We start from the raw sequence: 25,366 nt of genomic DNA on the forward strand, positions 1-25,366 counted from the left end.
CAGTCACAACAGACATTGATCCTCTGCTCTGTCTGACTGACAGCTCTTACCTGTGGGATTTGTTGAAATTTTGGACTTTTCATAATTTACGTTGATCCCACCAAACATTGGACGTCTGATGGACGTGCAGATCATGTCTATATTGCGTCCGTCGGTCCAAGACCAATTCTGGACGCCTAAACAACGTCCAAACTAGGTCCACTATTTGGACGTCTAATCATGACCCCACTTGGACGTCAATATGCAGTTAAACATTTGGACGTCAGGCTTGGTCACTGTTTTTGGACGTCTAAGACAGGTGCAGGAAATTGACATGATTAATGATTGTAGTAGTTTTAGTAATAGTAGTAGTGGACAAATAACAATATTGTTATCAACATGATTAATAAATACGAATATATATTGTTTGTGATTAAACATTATAAGAGACGTCCAAACAACGTCTTGTCTACGTCATTTTTATATGTCTAATTTTGGTCCCCTGAAGGTGCAGACTGTTACGCCAGATGACGTCCAAATGTGGGCATTGTAGACATCTCTTCTATGTTCAATTTAAACTCATTTAAGACATTGTTGTTCTTGAGTACATGTGATATTTTGTTATTTTACATCTTTGTTTTTCCTACTGTTTTTTTTTTCAATTTCATTTCATTTTATTTCAATTAATTAATTAATTAATTAATTAATATTTTAATTTATATATTTTGAAATGAAATTTGTGGGAGATTATGGCTTCAGAAAATAATTTCACCTGATCATGGTTCATAAGAGTAGGGAGAAGTAAATATAATTTTGAACAGTCTTTGATAAGAGCCTTTATTATTTAAACTAGTCAAAGGCACTCTGATTGGCTGAGGCAGCATGTGATCATACTCTGATTGGCTGAGGCACCAGCAAACGCCACTCTGGTTGGCTGAGGAAATACACCAAGCAACTGGCGCGTTTCTTCTCCTGCAGAAGCAGACTGTGGTCAACATAACGCCTTGGTTACAACAACATCGTTTTCCACTAAGTGGAAGGTAAGTTTGCTTGGTTTAGTTGATTTTATGTTTACTGTATGCATTTATAGTGTCAGTTTCTTTCCGGTGCCCATTTTAACCGATGTGTCATTCACACAAGACGCGCTGCGGCGTGCACCTTCACGGCCCCAGTGTCTGCTCTATTTGCTGTAATGAGTAGCTATGAGGACTGTTGTGGTAAACTGGGATGTGAGTGGTAGCAAAGTCCTTCTAGTCCTCTTCTCATATTAGAACGTCTCTGGTGGTAGTCACGGATGCTAGCCGCCACCGCTAGTTAGCATCGGGCTAGCGGAAGTTAGCATCGTGCTAGCGGAAATTAGCATCGGGCTAGCGGATAGCATCCACTGCTTGCACTCACTAGCATCCAGGACAGCTAACAGTGCTAACAGCCCTCCTATACTCTGCTGTACGGAGCTCCTCCTGGGCTCTGTCATACAAGCTTCCACTAGCTACTCTTCCTGGGTTCTGTTTCACAGTGAGGATGGTGTGTTGTGCAGTTTCCACCAGAGTTTTGCATGTATTTAAAAAAAAAAATCTGTAACACCACACGTATTTTTCATCCACTTAACAATTATGTACTACTTTGTGTTGGTCTATCACATAAAATCCCAATAAAATACATTAAAGCTGTTGTTACATGACAAAATGTGTAAAGTAAAAGTTCAAGGTGTATGAATACTTTTGCAAAGCACTGTATCATTCACATTTATTTATAAATGTTTTTTTCCCCTATAGGCTCTTCACTAATGCCCTGATGGTGACATCTAATATCAAGGGAGAAGACAAAGGTTTATAGAGCAATACAAGGTAAGCCCTTATGTCATATCTTAACATTTGCTGAGATGGTTTTGTATGAATCCAGTATTGGTAGTGGAGACACAGGCTGCAGGTTGTCTTTGCATATTTCTAATTATTTGTCTTCTTCTTCTTGTGCAGATGGAGCCATACATTTTGATGACACAGCCAGAGAGGACTTCATAAAGACACATGCTGGAGGAGAGGGATACACAGCAGTCACCCAGGACTGATTATCCATTGTGGAGAATCTTGTCACAGTTTTGTATCACTTTTGTACATGTATTTTCTGTGTTAAGTATGCAGTAGTTGGTTCTGATTTGTAATTCTTCTCAAAACACATTGAGTTTATCACTTTAATTTTTATTGTGTTATATTTGTTGTTGTTGTGGTATATTGATGTGTTGATGAAAAGAAGGGATTACCGCTGACACGTCTTCGCTTGTATTCAAAAAAGAAGTTTATTAACAAGAAGAAGAACAGTGTACAAAAATGCCGAATCCTGGAGCATCTCTGGCCAAAATGAGATCTCTCTCTCCTGGCCCAAAGCTCTGACCTTATATATGTTTCTAACTCCAAACACTCCACCTTCTCCAAACTAAGGAATGCAACCAATCAACAAAGACTTCCTTGATCTGGATTATTTACTTTCTGGGATTTAACCTCTTGACCAAATTGATAACCTCTGGGCCACCATAGGTCAACGGAAGAAGACACCCCTGACCTAAGGTTTCAACCTTTAGGCTAAACAAAACAATCATCAACTTTCCAACAGACCAAGTTGCTTCTAGGCAGCATCTGGAACCCATGAAGCAGAGCATCAGTTGACACATTCCTTCAGTTCAGAGAAAGCACACACAATAAGAAGAACATAAGATAATACAAGATATTTAAGCAAGAAAGTTAAGGTGTATAATACACTACATATTTCCCCCCTTCGAGGCTCGTAGAGTCTCGACACATAAAATACAACATACAATCAAATGATTATCATAATGAAACAAACAGACACTCTTATATAATGTCTATAATGAAACAATCATTAGCAATAAAACAATTTGTGGAGTGTGAGAGCGAAAACCTGCCTGGCAGCCAATCTTCCTTAAAGTTTCCATCAAACAATCAAGACAGGAAATTCTCTCACGGTCCCTCTGCCTTAGGCAACCACTGTTTAGCACTCCAAACCAATTAGAAAAGAAGAAATTCTTAAAACTTGAATGAAACAATTCAGTAGATACATATGAAAACCTCAGACAAATAAAATCAAAACAGTGTCCAATTTCAGGCTGGTCAACCCATCGGATCCTCCATTGGACCTGTCCCTGCCTAACATTACTCTCCCTAAACGTCAAAAAGAAAGAAAACATCTGAGGCTCCAATATCCACATACTAGCAAAAACATACAGTAGTGAGTACATATCATCATGAAAGACATCACACTTTAATGTCAAAAAGCATTCCATAAAAACACCAAATTACACTGCAGTTCTTCCACAGTGTCAATCTTCAATGTGGTCAAAATACTTAAGTGTCCATAATGTTCAGGGCCCTTCACTTCATTCACATTCTTCATGTGAGGATGTCTGAATCTCCTCAGAACATCTGGGTCCCCGAACAGCCTGGCACTTTCACAGTGATCTCTCTTCTATATGTTCTAGGAGGGAGAGAGAAAACAAACCAGTATCTTTGCAACAGCAAATACATTTCAAACATCAAATGCACATAAACACATAAATCCCTATATTTTTACTAAATCAGTTTTGCAATTGTATCCACAGACTTCTCATCCATTATCCAAGCAGAAGTCCCCTCCTGCTCATGACATCTCTTCACAAAAATGTGGCAAAAACCTTGCAAAATTTTGATAAAAACTTGGTTAACTTGGCAAGTGACTGAGCATCCACCTGGTTATAACCCAATCAGTCTATTTAAGCAAATAAAATCCATACTATAACCTCCCCCCTTGCAACATGGGCCAACCCATGTGCTTCTTGAATCGTCAGACCTAAAAGGGCTGAGAGCACTATTATCAATCCTTCATGATTCTCCAAAGACCAATAGAATCTTAAGTGTCACCTCTACCTATCCACAACTATTTCTTTATTTCAAGAACAGCTTCCTTTTTGTAATTATCTCAACTTTTTAAGGTAACTGTACAACTTCACACTGTGTAAATTAAGCTTTTTGAATATACTGTATGTTACTGCAATAAGTATAGTCAGCTTGCTAAATTTCTAATTTGTCCTTGTATTATTTAATTATACATTTTACACTGGAACTTTAAGAGGCAGCAGCCTCACACTTTGGCTCAAATTGGGCTGTTGACCTGAGTGAGTAGTGGATCCCACACTTACACTGGAGACACACAATTTTCTTACCATGGCATGTTCTGTCCTATTTCATTTTATTATGAGAAAGCCACCTTTGTGGATAATTGAGTGAGACTTGTAGAATAAGATATTCTTTTTTTTTTCCCAACAGTAAACCAACTAATCAACATTTACCAACACAATGAGTTTAAACATACTAAGAAATATTTCTTATGCAGGCCTACGTTTCATTTTATTACACTATGGCAATAACAATAATTCTTAACTATATAAAGGAAAAGATGGAGAATGACAAAAAACAACTGTTTAGACTTCACATTTCTGCTCATACTACATGTTACTGCCAAAGCAGTGCAATTTTACTTTCTTTACTTTAGCATCTGATGCATGTCAGTTTGGTCAATAAATGCTAAACTACAACTTACGAATCCTATGAGGTTTCATTACTATCAACAAAAATCAAAACAATACAACACATGAGTGTTGAGGAGTGGCTGTTCAACACTGCAACATTAACCTCATTCAGACAAGTATAAGTCAAAATATGTCCTTATCCTGATGTTGATATTTTCTCCTGCACTTCCTAAATGTTTACATCTTGTTTTAATAATATGCCAGGCAATGCAATGGACAGTTGAGACATAAAAGGAGAACAAATTAACTGGTTTTAACGCTAGTGTCATCACAGAACACAAAACATCTCTTCTCAAAAGTACAGATAGGTATAGGCTCCTGATACCAGTATAGGTATTGTAGTTTTTTGATTTTTGTAGCAGAGCTCAATTGATTTTGTAAGAGGTACCAGCTGACACCTCCCTTTCGAATTTTCTGAGCATCCCTAAAATCCTAGCTGCGGACCCCTGAGAGGGTTCAACAGTCCTCGAAATGTCATTAGTTGACCTCTAAAGCCTCTTGGGATTCCTCTGAAATTCCCTCTGAAATTTCCTCCTCCTACTTTGTTACACGCACGAGCAAAATGACCAACCAGTCCACAATTATAACACACTTCAGGACTTTGTTGAAAATTTGGATTGAAATTTACTCTTGCTCTCCCTACATTTCCTTGACCTCTTCCTCTCCATGCCTGCTGCTGCAGACCAAAGGTCGGCTGTGTGTTATAAACAAAAGGTACCGCTGCACAAGGCTGTTTTGGCTGTGACATGGGCTGACTTATCTCAGGCTGGTTCTGCTTAACTACCGCCTGCTTCTTCTCCTTCTTCAGTTGAATCTGATTTAACTGTCTAAGGATCTCCTGATCTTGGTCCCTCTGTTCATGCTCTTTCTTTCTATACAGCTCTACTAGGTATGCTATGTGATCTGTATAAACACTCTTTATCATGCTCCCTAGACCAACCACTTCTGCTAATTTACTCCTCACTGACAGTGGCAACCCCTTCTGAATTTTAGCTCGCAAGATTGATTGCTCCATCTGACTGTCATCCGGATCATGTCCTGTAACATTTCTCCATACCTGATGAGCTTTTGACACATAAGATCTCGGATTTTCTTCTTGTCCTAATGGTTCAACATGAATATTATCAGGGTGTACATTTGTTGGAAATGTATCTCTTAACGCTCTATACAGTCGACCTCTATTTGCTCCAAACAGCTCTGAATCGTTCACAGTAGATCCCACATATCGATTATATCCAGCTTTCTGTAAAATCTCTTCCATGGCTGGAACCCCAATAATATTTACCAGAAGTCTCTTAAAGTCTCCCATGGTAGGCTTTGTTTCCACCATAATCTCCTTCAACTTTAAAATCCAAGGATGTGCTCCATCCTGAAGAACGGGTAATTGCTCAAATAAATCTGGCATAACTGTATTATCCCAAGATTTATACACCAGATTCTGTCCTCTGATAACCACTGGACAGATCTTATCAGACTTATCTTCCTCCCTTGCTGATTTTTGGGAGGCTTTTTCCAATAACTTTTTCTTTTGCATTTGCAAGTCCTGTAATTGTTCCTGTAACAATCTCCGGCCTTTTGGTGTGGTGTATTGGTCCAAATATTTAAGGCATTGATCTATACCTTTATCAATCCTACTTAAAGTTTGTCGTCTCTCTTCTTCTTCCCTAGAAACATGTTTTGTTTTGGCATGCCTTCTTGAAAATGAAGGACTCTCATTATCCAAATCTCCATTACTATCCCTATTCTCATTTTCATCTTTGCTTTCCCTTTCACTTCCTTCTCTTAAATCCTTCTCCCTCTCTACTCCACCTCTTCTTCTTTCTGCACTAGCCAATAACCTTCTAACTGCTAAATCATATCCTCCCACAGCTTTTTCCTCATCACTCTGATCTTCGACCTCCTCCTGACTAATTACTGGGAGCTGAGGATACATTTCCCTAAACTCCTCCTCCTTCTCATAAGGTGAGGGTCTCTGTACTGGGACCAAATGTGAGAGGAGTATATCAATCTCTGCCATCAACATTTCTACTTTCTTAACATTCTTTTCTACTTCCTCTACAACTTTCTCTACAACTTTCCCATAACCTTCATCCATTTTTGACCCTAGCTCTTTTCAAGCAACTGGAGAATATCAAGCTCTATTTGTCTCTTCTCTTTATATTTTTCACCTTTTTATTATTTCGATCACTTTATGTGGACACCAACAACTGTATTATTTTGATTAATAATTTAGGATTATTCTTCTAGTTCAACAAGAGTATGTACTTCTGGATTGTTTACATCTATTTTATCATTGTCATGGCTCCCATTTATTCTTGTGCTTAACTTTAACTTAACTAATTAAATATTATTTAGTTTATTTATTTTGATTAATTCATTTATAACCTCTGTATTGCCAAGGTCAGCAAAAGAAAGATGAAACAAATAACTTCAAAGGGATTCAAAATCTTAGAAATATTAGAAAAATGACAACCTCACACAATCTATCATATCTATCAAATTGCAAGAATAAAATTCCCCAACTCAACATTAATTAACCTTTATTGATTGATCAGTCCTTTGCCAAGTCTTCCTTCTAATTAACTACAACATATGTATGATGCATGTACTGTAGATGTGTGTACTAAATGTAAATGAGTGTACTATTATCAATCAAGCTAAATATGCATCAACAATGTCAGAAAGAGTCTGTGGATAAAATCACACTGGCCTTTATCACTGGATCCAGATGCATGCGCTGTCGTCTGCAAGCCTCAATCCTTGTGATCCAAGCCAGCTGTCCTCTGTCCTCCTCTAGACACACCTCTTAAACTCTGGTCTCCTCCTTGAACTCTCGCTCCATGAAGGGAAGACAGACAAATAGTTCAGTGTTTTATAAAATCACTAGATACACAAAACACATTCCTACTGCAAGTTTTTCCTTTCTTTCAAAAATTCTGTATTATAACTTTAGAACATTATAATTTTCATAAAAACATTCTCACTTTAAATAAGTGTTTTCCCAAAATTAATCAGCTTTATCAAAAAATTCTCCACCACACAAAAAGTTACTCTTCCGAGGTTCATAAGTTTCTTATGGATTTATTTTCCCAAAGGTCCCCTTAAATAGAGGCTCATAGCAAGTTAATCACAAAGTCCCCTTAGAAGATTCTTAAGGTTTATTTCTTATTAAACGTCCTTTAAAGGTTCATAAACATCCTTCTCAGGCTCATATTTGTTAAAACTTAAAGAATATATAATTATATATATAATATAACATATTATAACTTACTCAAACGTCTTATTCTTATACGTTATTCACTCTTATACCTTATTCAACATACACTCTATCATATCAATTACTCATAAACTTTATTCACAAAAGAAAACCGGTCTTCACACACACACACACAAAAATGGGGATTTAACAAACAAACACAAAACAAGTGATCACATATGTATTAAAGCTTCTTTCTAACTCTTTATTCTAACTTTATTTTTACTCTTAATAAACCCCCCTTTAACCTTATTTCTTTTAATATCCCAAAATGTCCCTCTATTTTACCTCTTTTTACTCAAAAAATCCCTCTATTCAAATCCTTACCCCCCTTTAATCCTTACTTTTTATATACCCCCCTGTAACTTTCCCTCTATTGAAATCTTTAACCACCTTTAACTTTACTCATCCTTACCCCCCTTAACCTTAAGTACCCCCCAACAACCTTAAGTACCCCCCAACAACCTTTAGTACCCCCCAACAACCTTTATTCCAAATTCCCTATACCCCCCTTTTTGCGTTGCCTGCAACGCAAACAAAAACCAAAAGCCAAAAATGAAAGACCAAAAACCCCCCTTAATTTAGAAAAATTTAGAACGATAAACAGCTTCTAATCATCAAAGCAACAATCACCCACACAAAGATTCTTTAACGGTGTGACCCAACAGCAGACAGACAACAGCTCCAACAAACAGACCAGCACATAATATTGTGAAGAACTCACACTTTCCAGAAGCCCAGATCGATGCAGGAGCCGGCTGGCTAAAGCTGAAGAAAAACTGAAGAGCCACAAACACGTCCAAGTTCGTGACGCCAAAATTGTGGTATATTGATGTGTTGATGAAAAGAAGGGATTACCGCTGACACGTCTTCGCTTGTATTCAAAAAAGAAGTTTATTAACAAGAAGAAGAACAGTGTACAAAAATGCCGAATCCTGGAGCATCTCTGGCCAAAATGAGATCTCTCTCTCCTGGCCCAAAGCTCTGACCTTATATATGTTTCTAACTCCAAACACTCCACCTTCTCCAAACTAAGGAATGCAACCAATCAACAAAGACTTCCTTGATCTGGATTATTTACTTTCTGGGATTTAACCTCTTGACCAAATTGATAACCTCTGGGCCACCATAGGTCAACGGAAGAAGACACCCCTGACCTAAGGTTTCAACCTTTAGGCTAAACAAAACAATCATCAACTTTCCAACAGACCAAGTTGCTTCTAGGCAGCATCTGGAACCCATGAAGCAGAGCATCAGTTGACACATTCCTTCAGTTCAGAGAAAGCACACACAATAAGAAGAACATAAGATAATACAAGATATTTAAGCAAGAAAGTTAAGGTGTATAATACACTACATTGTGCCACAGACCGAAGCAAGGTGGGCTGTGTAACTTTATGTATTTATTAGTATTTTACCAGCAGTATTAATTTCAACAGATACCAATAACTTTATTAGAATGACATGTTTGTGCCAGTGATTAAGAAAATAAAGATGGAAATAAATGAATGGGGATTGAATTGTGATTTATTGGTAAACCTGTGTATAACTGTAGTCCCATATGTTTACAGGAGGTGGAGGATCTGTTTCCTGTTAACTTTCCTGTAGCTTCATCTGGCTCAGCAGCAGGTTTGAACTGGAAATGCATTACACCTTTGCATGCATTTCCAGGTAATCTGCTGCTGAGAAAACCAAATGAAGCTATAGGAAAGTGAACTGGAACAGTCTGACACCTTCTGAAATGGGACTACAGTTATGCACAGAGCCTAGAAGCAGTATAAAAACAATGTCTAAAATTAGTTTAAATTTGATGCAAAAAAGACGTCGAAACGACCACATTTGGACGTCAAATAGCCCTCCTACGGCGGTCCTGTGGACGTTCAGTAGATGTCGGTTTAAATTTTGACGCAGAAAAGACGTCTATAATGACCACATTTGGACAACAAATAGCCCTTATACGGCGGTCCTGTGGACGTCAATACTGGACGTTCAGTAGACGTCGGAAAAAGACGTCGTCTGGAGTAACAGTCTGCACCTTCAGGGGACCAATATTAGACGTGCAAAAATGACTTAGAAAAGACGTCGTTTGGACGTCTCTTTGCTCAGTGGGATGTAGATTTCCTCCATTGACACTCACTACAATGGTCAGCTGTCAGCAGTCTGACATGACAAAACTCCTCAAAGTTCCTCAAAGTAACAAGTGATTATCAAACCCGTCACTTACAACAGGAAATTTGTGAAGTGTGTTATTTATGCACAGTGATAAGACGAAAGAAATCTACAGTTCTGTTACTGTTAAAGGTGTACAGAAAAGAAAAATGAATTTGATTCCACTATGGGTCATAAAATTAGTGTAATAACTCATCTATCAGACGATGTAGCCCAAACTTTGTGCAAAAATCTATTTTCGAGTAAATCCAGGATGAAAGTGGGGTAGTTTTTTTATCGCATTGGATAATGCAGGCATACGAATTATGCGTCACGTTGCTCACGATTCATCAGCCACTGATATTGGATCCGTCATCATCCTTCAATCAAATGTCTGACACACACACACACACACCGAGCTCCAGGGCTGGCTCTTGGCATAGGCGACATAGGCGGTCGCATAGGGCGCCAACTGCTTGAGGGATGCCGCCAGTCACCCTTGGTCTCGAGGGAAAATAATAATAATGGCTTACTAATAATAATTTATGCCCGCTGGCGCCAACACTTAGTATTTTCTGTGTAGAAAATAAATAAACAATGACAAACATGTTCCTAAATTGTGTGTGTGGTCACGACGACACATGTGGTACAGTCACACACACAGAGGTACCTGTCTGCAGTAGGAATGCTTTCAAGCCGTTTTCTTGTTAGAAACGCCACATTTTAAATTAGATGTGTGGATACTTGATTGCATTAATCCTCAAAGAGTAATCTTGCCTAGGGCACAAAATTGGCTAGAGAGTTTCACTCGAGTTTCTAATGGATTATTTTAACATACAATTGTCTCATAACTCTAAGACAACAAAAGGCTAATGTTCTATACTGAAACTGATCCCGTCAATGAATGTGTGGGGTGTTTCAGTGGTTATCTTTGTTGATCTCAGACTGTCCCTCACTCGACCAGACTGAGAATCTTCAGACAGTGGAGACCTGCTGTTGGCAGATCTGAGCTGAACAGGCTTCAGAAAAATTACATTCACTTCACTAGACGGTGACACCTTTACAGTCAGTGCATCAAGCAGTGACATGCAAGTTCCACTCTCCAGGTAACTTTTTTTCCCCTCAGATGCCTGTGCATCTTCAAATCAGTCCATCAGTCAATCTTAGTCATGTGACCAACAAGTAAAATGAACAGAACGGGGATTAGAGGAAGCTCCACAAATGTATTTGAGCTTTTTCAGCAGTGCAGCTCCTTCATATGAGGGTGTGACTGAGTGTCAACAAAATGACCTTTTCTGGTTCTCACAGTAGATATTTTAAGAATGAAGGTGCTGTGAACTTGTTGCAGTGAAACACTCACACACTGCATGCACCAAACAAGCACTACTGTACATCCTCTCTAACATCAAAGGACATGGTTACTGTGTGATTTTGGTCGGTGTCTAATGTTTGACGTGTCTTTGCAGAAAAAACTTGTCCTGCAGGATGGAGGTTGTCAGTTGTGTAAAGTAAAGTATGCCTTTATTCATCCCACGACGGGGAAATTCACGAGTTACAGCAGCAGTACATACAAACACACTCAGACATGCCATGCACGCTATGGTGGACTGATAAAAAGAATATATAAATATAGACATTTATAAATAAATATAGGGGCAACCAAGATATTAAGAGAAGTATAAAAAATATATATGTATATATGGCTAAAAAAGAAGTGTCAAAGTGCAATCATTGATCGGGGGGGGGGGGCTCAGTGGGCCTTGTTAAAAAGTCTGACAGCAGAGGGGAGAAAGGACCTGCGATACCTCTCTGTTGAGCAGCGCGGGTGCAGGAGCCTGTCGCTGATAGAGCTTTCCAAAGCTCTGACAGTTCCATGTAGGGGGTGGGAGGCATTGTCCATGATTGATGACAGTTTCATCATCATCCTCCTGGCCCCCACCACCTCCACGGGATCGAGGCTGCAGCCAAGGACAGAGCTGGCTTTCTTTACCAGCTTGTTCAGCTTCTGTCTCTCTGCTGCTGTAATGCCGCTGCTCCAGCATGCCGCACCATATAGGATGGCAGATGCGACCACAGAGTCATAAAAAGTCCTCAAGGGGGCTTCCTGGACCCCAAAGGACCTCAGTCTCCGCAGCAGGTGGAGTCTGCTTTGGCCCTTCCTATACAGTGCCTGTGTGTTAACAGCCCAGTCCAGCTTCTTGTTAAGGTGAACACCCAGGTACTTGTATGAGTCCACTATCTCAATGTCTGTTCCCTGGATGTTCACAGGTGAGGGGGGGGGGGGGTCTTTGCGCCGGCGAAAGTCCACTACCAGCTCTTTCGTTTTTCCAGCGTTGATCTGTAGGTGGTTCCGCTGGCACCAGGTCACAAAGTTCTGGTTCAGCTCTCTGTATTCGTTTTCATTCTCGCTGTTGATGAGACCAACGATGGCAGAGTCGTCTGAGAACTTTTGTATGTGGCAGCTTGGTGTATTATAGGTGAAATCAGCCGTGTAGGTGGTGAAGAGGAGAGGAGCCAGAACTGTCCCCTGTGGCGCCCCCGTGCTGCAGACCACCGTATCAGACACACAGCCTTCTGTCCTCACAAACTGTGGCCTGTTAGTGAGGAGGTCCAGGAGCCAGGCGATCAGATGGTGATGCACTCCTGCATAGTCCAGCAGTGTCTGTTACCTCCTCTCCACTCACTCTGCCTCCTGGGCTGAAGGTAGACAGAGCCACATCTTATGATTATAGACAGTCCTGAAGAGCAGGTAAGGCTGTGTCTAAATACTGTAGCTTCTACCTGTCCGTGGCATTAGCTGTTTTGAACAAAAAAACACGGTCTCTGATGAGAATACTGTTACTTGACATAAAATTCAATATGCAATGGAGTTCTCAGCAAAATCCCAATGTAGGAGGGAATAAATGAGCTCCATAAAAGCCTCTTTATAAAAGAAAAGTAGATATTTATGTAACTATACACCTTATCGATACAGCAATGGCTGTTTAGACGTTTGCGTTATCTTACCTGAATATGCATCCTGGAAAACCTGGGAAATGCTTGATCAATTTTCCAGTCACAGAAATTTGAACTGTAAAATGTCCCAAGGGTCTCTGGCTGCAGCCTGCAGAGCAGGACGAGGCTCAGTGTCCAACATTACATAAGGACATGTACACTCACATTTACTGCTTTGTCACCAGTTCCTCTGACTAGTATGAACCCTTTTCTCCAAATTCACAATAATTGCAAAAACTCTAAATCAGGCATCACCAAATGGCGGACCTCGGTCCGGACCCGGACCGAGTGATGGTTCGATCCGGACCCGAGACCAATCTCTAGTAATAACATTTTTTTCCGACGGGACAGCGGGCTCAGCTATAGGTCAATACGGCAGCTTCACTCAATTGAGCCAATCAGATCGTTTGTTTACCCGGTGCGGCCAGTGCGTCTGAGAGGGAAAGAGAAAGGAGACGGAGTGATGACAGCCTTGCTCCAAAATAAAAAAAAGTTGATGCTGAAGTCAAAGGCGAGCCGCTGGGCGTTTGTGGCCGCCGCCGCCGCCTTGGCGTGTGTGCGCGCGTGTGGGGGCCGTTCAGAAGGTTCTCTTGCGCACACAAGCCCATTACTTTAATGTGCGCTCACAACGCCGTAGCGGTGCGACGTGCTTGTTTCCTGCTTCTCCGCCGGTGTTGTGTTGACCCCCGGTTCTCCCTCGGTCTGTAAACTTCTTCACGCGGAGCTCTGCCCCGTTTGGAAGGAGCAGGAAGCTCGTATGCGGGAAGACGTCGCTTCAGAGATGTAGAATGTGTGTTAGAGAAACACCTATTTCAGGACTACTGACTTGTATCACCAGAACAGAACAGACATATCCTGTGATTTTCAGCCTTCCTCCATATTTAATGGAGGGGGACAATACAATGACAGTGCAGCTATCAAGATGCTTTTGACACCTTGGCCTCAAAAAAAGAAAGGAAGAAAGAAAAAAGCACCAAACAAACAAACAAACAAACAAACAAACAAACAGGGAAACCCCCTTATTTATTCGGTCTTGTTCTCTTTAATTGAAATACAGGCCTTAAATTAATTTGCCTGGGAGCTACTTTTATTCATGGTAAAAAAAATTTTTTTTTAAAAAAGCTAGTTGTTTACTATAAAAGTAAAATGTTAAATGTTTCCTGTGTTGAAAATTGACAATAGATATGAAAATGCACTTCGTTGGGGTAGGCTATAGCTTATAAGACACCATTTGGACTTTATAAGGTTCGGACCTTTCACTTGGATGAAAGTTTAGTAACTGGACCTCAATGAATTTTAATTGAATACCCCTGCTCTAGTCTATCTCACTGAGCTAATGTGGAAATATTGCATGTTGCTTCACAAATTGACTAAGCCAGTCAGTCACCTGTGTGCAGCTCTTAGAGTGTAAAGGCAGATTTCCAACGGCTGTTAAAAATTCAGTTATTAAAGACCCCCTCCGATGATGTTGTTCACATGTTCCTGTGGGATTTTTCTGATGTTAGAGGACATACCAGCAGAAAAGTAAGTGCAAAATTGCATTTCTGAGTATTTCTGCCTTCAAATTGCTGTAAACCAACATTTTGGTGAAAGTTGCAAAACTGTAGCATACGGTTGGTTTGGTAGGAATTTTCAAAGTTTTTAAATTTAAACACTGGAAGTGTCACCAGGTGATATTAAATTAAGTTACCATGGGTTAGACTGAAACCTGGGCAGCTGCAAAATAAGGAAACATGTGGTTCTGTCTCTGTTTCTGTTTGCATGATATAAATGCAGGTGTTTTGTGTGTCTTTATTAATTTCAGATCATGGTTTAGCTGCAGAGTTCTCCTCTGTCAAAGCCAACCTGAGTGAGCGTCTCCAGATCAGTGATAACAAGTCTTTGTCCCTGACTGAAGAGAGAGACCAGCTGAACTCCACCATCATTGAAGTCACCAAAGAGCGGAATGAGCTTCAGAGTTTGTACAAACGCAGTGAGTCTTTGCATATTTGTCTTATTAGATTGATTTGTGTATGAATGAAACATTTTGAAGTGAAAGAAGTTCATAAATTAAGATACCATTCATACTCAAGTTTAAATGTATGTTTAAACTTGATGGGTATGTATGATGGGCCACTAGTAAAACTGTCACTCCATTGCTGCAATATAGCTGTAAATAAATTTAGCCTCTTCACACATGACTGTGATGTGATATAGGCGATTTTAGAGTCTGCTGGGGCCCCAAGCAAAAATCCCCAGGGGGCCCCTCCAACAGTGTTTATTGCCATTATGTTCTAAATAATATAACACCAACAAAAAATGTTTGAAATTTAACCTTTTTTTTATTGTAAACGTTCAGTTATGGTGTTAGCTGGTGACATGGCATCTTCATGATGGGCAGGTGTTGCTGTCTCGCTGGAGGTGGACGTTGAACTGAAAACAAAACACAGTCTTACTTTAATTGATAACATATGCCATGCAAGGGTTTCCCCCAGAGATCTTGTTAAGCTCGATGGTAGGGTGGCACCGGCGGCCCACCGGTGCCCAAGCGTGTTTTTTTCTGACAGGGGCCTGACCCTGACCATTGACTGATGGCAGGGCCCTGTAGGTATCAGATTCATTAATGGAGTAATAGAATTTAGAATGCGTGATTTCATAAGGCCTTAAGATCAATGTTAAAGCAGTACTAAAGAACTTTCAATATTGGTTGAGTTTGGCGGCGCCAGTGGCCCAAAGCGGTAGTGTTTTGCCTGAAGGAAGACTCCATCTCCCATGAGCACCAGCGCATAGCAGTGTAAAAATTCTGATCTCCCAGTGCATGGAAATTAACAGAAGATTATTTTTTGAAACTTCACAATGTGCATATATATCCTGTGGTATGGCGTGTGCTTCCACATAAAATAACCATGGTGGACCGCCGGGGATCAAAAATGCCAGGGCCATTTTTTGGTCCCAGTCCAACCCTGGCTACCAGTACCACAAATCCTACATAGTGGGACTTAAAATGCCTTTACACAAAATGGTAGATGATTCTGATCCTCTTATGTCCTGCAGAGAAAACATGTCCCTCAGGATGGACAATCGTCAGTGGTTCTTGTTACCTCCTCTCCACTGAGTCTGGTTCCTGGGAGAAAGGCAGAGAGGACTGCAGAGGCAGAGGAGCAGATCTGGTCGTCATAGACAGTACTGAAGAGCAGGTAGTGTGTGTGCATTCATCTTCACTTTGTCATCGATATTTTCACATATACTACACCACATATTGTGGTAAAGCATGCTATGTATTTTTTTCTGTTTCCTAGACATTTCTTTCTGGTTTTACCTCAAAATCAACTTGGATTGGTTTGACTGACAAAGAGGAGGAGGGCGTCTGGAAATGGGTCGATGGAACTCCACTGACTCTGAAGAAGTAAGGCTGTTTTCACACATACTGGTGCTGGCCAGTGGCCAGGGGTACACAGCAGATGTGAAAATTGTTTAATTTTTCAGCTCATACGGTCTGTGTTAAGACATGTTTCCATGGCGACTGAATGGAAAAAGACGTGGTAGACCTACACCAGGTTAACATGACTCTGAGAAGTAATGTTAAACTTTTACCATATTCACTGGTTAAGTTTAGGCAGCAGATCTACTTTGTAAGGTTAAGGGAAATCTCCCACACAAAGTAGTACATGTTAGAAAGCTCAAGAACCTGGAACATTTTCATTTTCTGTTTCTCTTATTTTTGTCAGTGGGATTTGCTTGCAGAAGTTAACAGTCAGTACGTTTACATGCAGAGCTTAATCGAGCTATGCTCAAAATTCGATTTTGGCTCAAGTCGGACTTCTGTCCTTGTCTCAATATACATGCAACTGAGAAAATCGAATAACTGACGGGGTCCGCCCCCTCATGCGGCGTCACCCGTCGTTTCAGCAGGTTAATACGCCCCCCTGTCCTGTTGATTTTTCTGTCACCTCGTAAAAACTGAATATAAACAACTTAGTAAGCTTAATAATAAATTCTCAACTGCAGTTCCCGACCAGACGCGCCAGTCTGGGCCGGATTCACGCTGAGAATAGGATACGGGCTTCCTTTTTTCCTCTCTCTCTCTATTTTTATTTTATTTTTTTTAATAAAACACTGGTCGCGCTGTGTGAAATGCATTGAATCGGCGCTAACGTTGGGTTTTTTTCTTTACTTTGCCGGGTTCGGGCGGCTTCTCTGCTCCACTTGGTGCCGTCTCTACTGTTGTGGAGCATGCGCACATGCATTGTCCAGTTATACTCCGACTAAGGTGTATACATGACGGAGAAAATCGAATTCCAATCGCATTATCTGGGTGTCTTTATCGGAGTTCTCAACTCCGATTTCAGTCGGACTAAGGTGTTTACATGCACTTCAGTTGTCCAGTTATAGTCGGATTAAGGCAATAATTCGTTTTTTTCAAGTGTCATGTAAACGTACTGAGTGACATGATGCCCATGTTCTCTTACCTTCCAGTTACTGGAACAAAGGCCAGCCTGATAATGGTGGGGGAGACCCACGGTGGGGTGAGGAGGACTGTGTACATATTAAACCTTGGAACGATCTGTCATGTCTTCAGTCTATGCCGGGGATCTGTGAGAAAATGGCTTCTTAGTGTTTAGTCACTTCTAAAGTTTTAGTAAAAACTGCAAGTAAAAACCGTGTACTTGTTACGCATGTAGGTCTGTGCATGTTTGACTGTAGCTGAATATTGTACTGGATATATTTAAACTGCTTCTCTAAATCACAGCTGTAGCTCAAAGTCAAAGTGCAACATTAAAAAAAAGCCTTCAGTTGTCACACTTTCAACTTTCTTAACCCTCATGTTGTGTTCATTTCATGTTAAACAATTTTGTGTTCCTGGTCAAAAATGACCACTCTATTCAGACTCATCATAAAACTGTAACAATACATATTATCATCATTTGTTTCATTAGTTTTCTTAATCAACTTAAGTTCTTGTGAACATTACAGGTTTTTATGAGGATGTACTTGAGCTCAGTTTTTTACACTAATCGTAGTTCCTCTATTCATTTCTAATGGCCGGTCATTTTTGACCGTATAGAAGTTGAATAAAATGCACAAAGTTGTATGCAAATAAATATAATTCAATATGTCTGTTGAAATCCTCTTTGTAGACAAAGTCATGGAATCTTAGGTCAGTCTGATCACATTAACTACATTTTTCAGAGATAAAACTTTTAAAAATAAATCATTTTAAAATATAACATGAGGGTTAAATTCCAAGTAAATTCAATAAATTCAAAGTCATGTATTTTGCCAGAGCTGCTATGGTCCATTCATGGCCACTTCACTTCTGCACAATTATTTTCTCTTGCTTCGTCAGAACAGTTTCATTTACTATGTTTGTTTGTTTTCTTTTTCAAATCAGACAACTGCAGCATTACTTCTAAGGTCCCGTTCAAACCTGGGATTAATCTGTGTCTTTAGTGATCGATCATATAGCGTCCTGTGAACAGCTTTTAGACTCAAATAAAGTTTTATCCAATTGAAATTATGAAATATTTTCAGGCTATAATGAAACTTTTGTAGGACTCACAAGGCTATAGCTGAGGACTCTGCATCATCTGAATGTCATATGAGTGATCAGGGAAAAAAAAGAAAAAAGATCCTACAGTAAATGCATCCTCGGTGTGTTGACAGCTGTGTGTGGAGCTGACTACTTGTGTTAAGGTTAGTACCAGGTTAGGTACAGTTAGGCTACTGTGTCCTTAAAGAAGGGTGAGAACTTTTTGAATTCAGCATTTTGCTTTTGAGGTCAATTTTGCTCAGTTCTAATACTGGGTGTTCTGTGAAAAACGGTGCATTTCCTGTTTTTGTTGGTATTTTCTTTTTGCACAAGAGGTTGGGCGTAAAGGGAAGTGAACAGTTGGTGAGCCACTGTGACGAATCAACATTCAGACAAGCTGACTAAGACCAGAGTTTGTCAGATGGCTGTGACTGCATCATCGTTTTCCACCGAACAGCTTGTCATTATTGCCTCATTGCAGACAGTTTAATCAGATCTAATCATATAAAGCTCAAAAATGACACTTCATGGGTTATTGTTGAGCTCAGTGGGTGTAATTTCCCCTCTCTCTCCCTATGTCCTGTTTACAGCTGTCCTATCAATTGAAAGCCTAAAAGCTGACACTTCATAACAATTAGCATCCAACCTCTGTCTGTCTCACTGATATTCGAAATGTTTGCACTTGGCATCATTATATTCATAATTTTTGTTGTTGTTTTTTTCATTTCCAGTTTGTTTGCATCCACTTTGTTTTGAATAACTGCACAAAATAAAAATGGCTCATGCAACTTCCTCATGTTTATTATTTTGTACAGACAATATCTCAGAAACACACACCCTTAGCACTATAACACTTTTTTTTTTTTTTACAGCATGAATACACACCCTGGCAAATGTCAAACATACACAGCTCATTTTCCATGTTGTTATTGTGCATGTTTTGCTTTGTGAGTCTGATTTCATGCCACATCACATCTCCATTGACAAGCCTGATGCGTCGCTAATCTGCATAGTACATGAAAACGACACGCTGTTTCAGCCGTGGCCTCGTGAATTCACAATACAATTCTTCACTTTTTGCACTGAGCCGTTTTCAGTGAAGGACACATTGCTTCGTTGCTGATCTCTCTGTAGCCAGGAGCCTCAGCCAGTCCACTTCCTTTTAGAGAACCACAAATGGAAAAGAAAGCAAACAGAAATCAGTCTATCTCTATTCATTTCGTATATGGGCTGGTACGAATGTGCAGAGTGAGTTTCCTACCTTCCATCAGGTTGTAGAAGAGGCAATAGTCATTTGGACTGGTGTTATTGTGAGAATTTGAAGTGGAGGTGCCCTGTTTTGGAATACAGCATTTAATTGTGGGTTAAAGGTCGCATCATTTACATTGAACACATGGACACGTGCGGTGTGGTTCATTGTGCGACACATGCAGTGGTCTGTGATGGTCAAACCCACCTTAACTCTGCAGAAACTGGGTGCAGACGGGGGATTAAACTCGAAGGTGATGGTATTAGTCTTGCGGGTGTTGGGTGACGTGTGCTTGACTTTAACCACCGTGGGGGAGCTCTCCTCAAGCTAAGACAAAAAAACAACAACACAGGAATTAGATGAGAGCATTTCAATGTGCAAATCCAGCAAAGCCTCAAAACACCTGTAGCCTAAAGACACAGCAAGACTGGTAAGATCTGGTCTTTGTTAAAATGCCAAAGATCAGCATAAAATATAAATTGTTCGGCTTTTTAAAAGGTATATGAAACAAACAAAACAAAATAATTTAAGAGAGTAAGAAATATGTATAACATTGTGTTTGCAGGCTTGCATGTTGCTTGTCTAAGTTCAGTATTTGATGACATGAAAAATAAATAACCGCCAGCCCAGAATTAACGTTTATTTTCTTTAATTCTTCTTCATCAACTCTTGCTAACATTTCCATATTTCGCACATTCTGTGTCATAAACTGTAATCTGTCTTGTCTGTAACAACATCTATTACACGTCTGTCCGTCCTGGGTGAGGGATCCCTCCTCTGTTGCTCACCCTGAGGTTTCTCCGATTTTTCCCTGTTAAAAGGGTTTCCATGGAGTTTTTCCTCAGTGGATGTGAGGGTCTAAGGACAGAGGATGTTGCTACGATGCCATGTAAAGCCCTTTGAGACAAACTGTTTGTAAAAAATGGGCTATACAAACAGGGCCGGCCCCTGGCATAAACACTCTATGCGGTTGTTTAGGGCCACAGCCGTTAGGTGGGGGGCCACATGATCAGAAAGGTACCGGGGTTCATTCAAGTCATTTAAACATCCTGAGGTCTGCACGCACGCTATGAGCTTTATATGTAATTTGAAGTCAATATTCAGCTTCTTTTATCTCACATTTGAGACATTTGGTGAAAATAGAATGGCAGAATGACAACATTTATGCTCAAAAAGCAATTTTACAAAATTTCATTTTAGACTTGTTTTCTACACTTATCTATTACTGTATTCAGATCCTATTTCAAGCACCAAAACAGTTCATTCTCATGACTGAAGGTGTGTTTTCACAAGAGATTTGAAATTTTTCAAAAAGCAGACCTCAAATTTCCAGCATTTGGCCTAAATTATTTCTTTATACAGTGTTCTAGGACAAACTGGCCTCAGTGTGCTTACAGCAGAGGTTCTAATATTTAGACATAAAACACTTGAGTATTGTTACATCTGCAAGTAGGCTATCTTAAAAAGATCAAAATATGTAAAAGTCGAGAAAATGGCCTCAAACCTCAGAGGGCATAAACATGTCTGTATTCAGTTTTAACCAGTGATTTGGTGTTTGCGCTTAGAGTGGGCCACAAACAAAAATCTTGGCCTTCACAATAAAAACGTTTTGTTCATATTTTGTTACATTTTGTTACATTTTATAACCGACATTTAAAGCCTTTTAATGTTTAAATATATTTAAAAATCTGAAAAATATTTAAGATTGAATAATGGATCGATCTGAAATTGAACTTTAATAACTAGGTAACACTTTACTTGACACCTATCTCTATAACGCATTATAACCATACTTAGAACAAGTTATAATGCAGTTATAACACTGTATAACTATAGTTATAAACACTCATAAATGATCATAATGCTTTATAACAATAATCATAACACACTATAAAGCATTTTATCTTGACTTATAAGGTCAGGTATTATAATACATTATAATTGTTAGTAACTGGCTGACAATGACCACATCGATAATGAATTATTAATAGAGTTATAATGTGTTATAATTGGCTTATAAACGTGTATAACTATCATTATAAACACTCATAAATCACATAAGACTCTATAACAATAAACATAACACATTATAGAGCATTATAACTCTATTATAATACTAAGACCTTATAAGCCATTATAAAATGCTCTATGATGTCTTATGCTTATTGTTATGAAGCCTTATGATAATTAATGTGTTTATAATGATGGTTATACACGTTTATAAGCCAATTATAACACATTATAACTATATTAATAATGCATTATCGATGTGGTCATTGTCAGTGAGTTACTAACAATTATAACCTATTATAATACCTCACCTTATAAGTCATGATAAAAAGCTTTATAGTATTAGTAGTAGTTTATTTGTCCCCGTAGGGAAATTGAGTTGCAGCAGATCACATGTATGAAAGCATTACGATAATTTATGAGTGTTTATAATTATAGTTATACAGTGCTATAACTATAACTCATTATAAGTATGGTTATAATGTGTTATAGGCGTCAAATAAAGTGTTACCAATAACTATAGATCTGTGTTGCCTCACTGAAGATCCTCAAGGAAAAGAAGGACAAAGCCCCAAAGAACATTGTCCAGGAGAAATTCAACATGTGCTTGATCCACAGCTGAAGATAAAAGGTGTTAATTGGTTGGGGGGGGGGACACCACACCACAAGACCAAAACAGAAACACTGAGCACAAGACTCTTGACGTCACTGCCTGCACCGAAACGATTTCAAGCATCATCACTGACCCGCGGTATAAAGCTGTGGCCACGTCCTCACATCCAACATCAGTCGCTCCAGCTCTCCACTGAGTGATCAACCAGCTCTCACCAGCTCCACAAACCTGCTCCATCTCCACCATGAGGACTCTGCTGCTCGCCTCCGCCCTCGTCGTCGCCCTGTGCGGCTCCTTATCTGCCGTGCCAGCTCCCTACCACGCCTTCTGCACCTCACTCTGGTCAGTACAGCTCGCTTTACAAAGATACAGTGATTTATTTCATTTTCATTTCCGACCATCTAAGCATCTCTCTTCTTCTTCTTCCAGGCTCTTCACACAACCTTGTGCTGAAATTAGCACCAAGGTAGTGGAGCAGATCATGGCCTTCAGCCCTCTGAACGTCTGTGATGAGTGCCAGTACTCGGTATGAACACAGATCTTCTCTTGAGTCGTATATTCATCAGTGTCTCTGTCGTCAGTGTGTTTGTGGATTAACTAATTGTGTGTTGTTGTTGTTGTTGTTGTTGTCTGTTCCAGCTGGTGTCGGCCACCCCTCTGACCATCAAAGCGAACCACACCTCCCCTGACGGCCTCCAAGCTGAGAACATCACCTTCACCTTCAGCTCCACCATCCTGACCAGCGGCTGCCGAGTGTCTGTGAGTATCACTGATTCAGCTTTTACAATAATAGGTTTCATCTCTCAAGCTGAAAAATAGGAAATATAAAAACTGTAAAAGCCTCAAACCTTGTAGAACCTGCTCATGTAAAACAGAAAACAGACATTTCCAACTTTTTCCAACTTCACCATTTGAAAATCTCAAATGTTGGGCGTCCATCCAGACCCATTATAAACACAGAGGCCAAATAATGTATTTTGTTATCACTGTTTATCATTGTTTGTCAGGACTGAACTGAAAACTGAAACTTGTAGGAAGCTCCACACATTCCACATCAGCTTGAAAGACCTTCAAAAGTTATTTGAAATAAACATAATTTCAATTGACATTGACATAGACAATTACTGTTGTGTTTTCCAATTTTTTTTGCAATACTTTTAGGGGCTTCTGCCTACAGGTCACTACTGCTGATCTAAAACAACAGGTCACTGTAGTTTAGGCGACTTTCCAGATCCTTTCATGAGTTTACAGATAAAAAAATATAGAATTTCTACATTGTTAGATGATTTTGACATTTGATGCAACTGCAGGACTGATGAGTGTGTGCGCCTCCACATGCTGTGAGTCGACCATCAAATAGCTCACAATTATTTTTCCAGGGTCAGTCTGTCTCTCTGAGCTTCACCACCCTTCTTGATGGCGGCCTCAACTACTGCAACCTCTACAACGTGCTGTCAGGTGAGTGCACAAACCAGAACCACTTTATTTAACTCATCTCGCAATGCATGCTGCTCTATGTAAGTTTGGAATATCTGGCTTCATTTTGCCTGAGTATTACTGATGAAGACAAAGGAAAATGAGATAAATTTGTAACAATCTAATTTTGTATCTGTTTGTGTTTGTGGTTTCAGCGAGCGGCCTCAACCTGAATCCAGGTTTTATGGAGCTGACCAATGAATGGGCGTGTCTGGGCTACGGACTCGCAACCTGTGATGCTTAACAAACTCAGATGCTTAAGTTACAGTAAATCCCTTTGCTCCAACTTTTCTTCTTCAACTTCAACAAGTTGAATGTGCTGGAACAGAAACCCCTTTAGTTGTATTAATTTAAAACCCTAAATAGTTCCTCCAAATGGCGTTTTTAGATTTTATAGTTAGAGTATCTTAACTGCCTGTTATGTTGCTATTGTGTTATCTTGAGGTGATTAGCTACTGTAGCGTGCTGCTGCGAAGCTGTTGTTTCAGTGAAAGAAAATGTTCTTCTTGTTCTGAAACTTGTACTTTAATGAACTTTTATTGTTTTGAAATGAGCTTAATAAAAAAAAGTGATATAATGAATATCAGCATGATTGTCTTTTATTTATGTCTAAATCACAAATGTATTCAAACCATTTCAGATAATTACAATTACATAAAGTCAGATTCAGGTTCTGGCAACATCATAATTAAAAAGAAATTAGCTGCTTTCACAAAAATACACACGTTTTGGACAGTGTTACCTCAAATCATATCAGTGTTTCCGATCGTCTGACCACCATGTTCCTCAGTTCAACAGCGTCTCTTATCTCATCAACACACTCTCACAGTGATTCCTCCTCACTACCACAAAGCAAACTAGAAGCAGAACTAGCTCAACCTCCAGCTAGAAAATATGTGATAAGTTTGAATGAGAAATGCACTCATACACTGGTCTTGCCCCATGGCTACTGTCATTTTAGAAACAGCAACAACAAGCCCTGAGATGATGTAACCAAACTAATGAGAGTCATTAGGTTGCCTCCCTGGTGCTCCACCTCTACAGTGGTGAACAGGCCTCAGGGAGCAGCACTGACTCCAAGTAAACTCTTATAGAGCCAATTACTGACCTTAGGCCTGCTGTGAGTCATCTCATGGGGACCAGGCAAACACCTCCCCATCACTTATCGTAACCTTTGACCCCACACACCACCAAAGAGGATGGATGGATGCACTATATGGTCAGTACAATCTAAATGGTCAACATCTGCAAAGTCCCCAAGGCCACAGACTGCTCACTGTTTGAGCAATGACAAACAAAGTCAGCTGCATACTTCAGAAAGGCCCAGTTCCCTCCCAGAGGAGGTCATAGGTCATTTAGTTTCCAACAAATCAAAGCACCCGTGATCAGAGAAGAAATTAATGCAATCTGTTTTACTGGTTTGTAACCACTGTGGTTGAGGTTTGGTTAATCATGGTTAGGGTTAAAAGACCTAACGTCACTTCCTCATGAACCTAATAACTGTTTAACAGTAAAACTGCAGTGGCCCTGAGAGCTTAATGTACTGCAGCTTA

The 25,366-nt window shown here is 39.7% G+C and overlaps 2 protein-coding genes across 2 annotated transcripts; one reads left to right on the forward strand and one right to left on the reverse strand.

Moving 5' to 3' along the window:
* Nucleotides 1–4,990: 4,990 nt before the first annotated feature.
* Nucleotides 4,991–6,575, reverse strand: LOC146965419 (uncharacterized). The gene is made up of 2 exons (XM_085765041.1): nt 5,315–6,575; nt 4,991–5,004 (listed from the first exon to the last, which is right to left on the reverse strand). The coding sequence occupies exons 1-2, from the start codon at nt 6,573–6,575 to the stop codon at nt 4,991–4,993; spliced, it is 1,275 nt and encodes a 424-aa protein (XP_085621167.1).
* A 15,726-nt stretch (nt 6,576–22,301) lies between these two features.
* Nucleotides 22,302–24,078, forward strand: LOC146965420 (uncharacterized). Its single transcript, XM_085765612.1, has 5 exons — nt 22,302–22,679; nt 22,767–22,863; nt 22,977–23,096; nt 23,717–23,795; nt 23,969–24,078. Exons 1-5 carry the CDS (start codon nt 22,582–22,584, stop codon nt 24,055–24,057), a joined length of 483 nt encoding a protein of 160 aa, XP_085621738.1. The 5' UTR covers nt 22,302–22,581; the 3' UTR covers nt 24,058–24,078.
* Nucleotides 24,079–25,366: the final 1,288 nt, after the last annotated feature.

Source organism: Trachurus japonicus, chromosome 21 (genome assembly GCF_045865225.1).
Source record: "Trachurus japonicus isolate A0001 chromosome 21, Traja_1.0".
In the NCBI taxonomy this organism is placed as follows: Eukaryota; Metazoa; Chordata; class Actinopteri; order Carangiformes; family Carangidae; genus Trachurus; species Trachurus japonicus.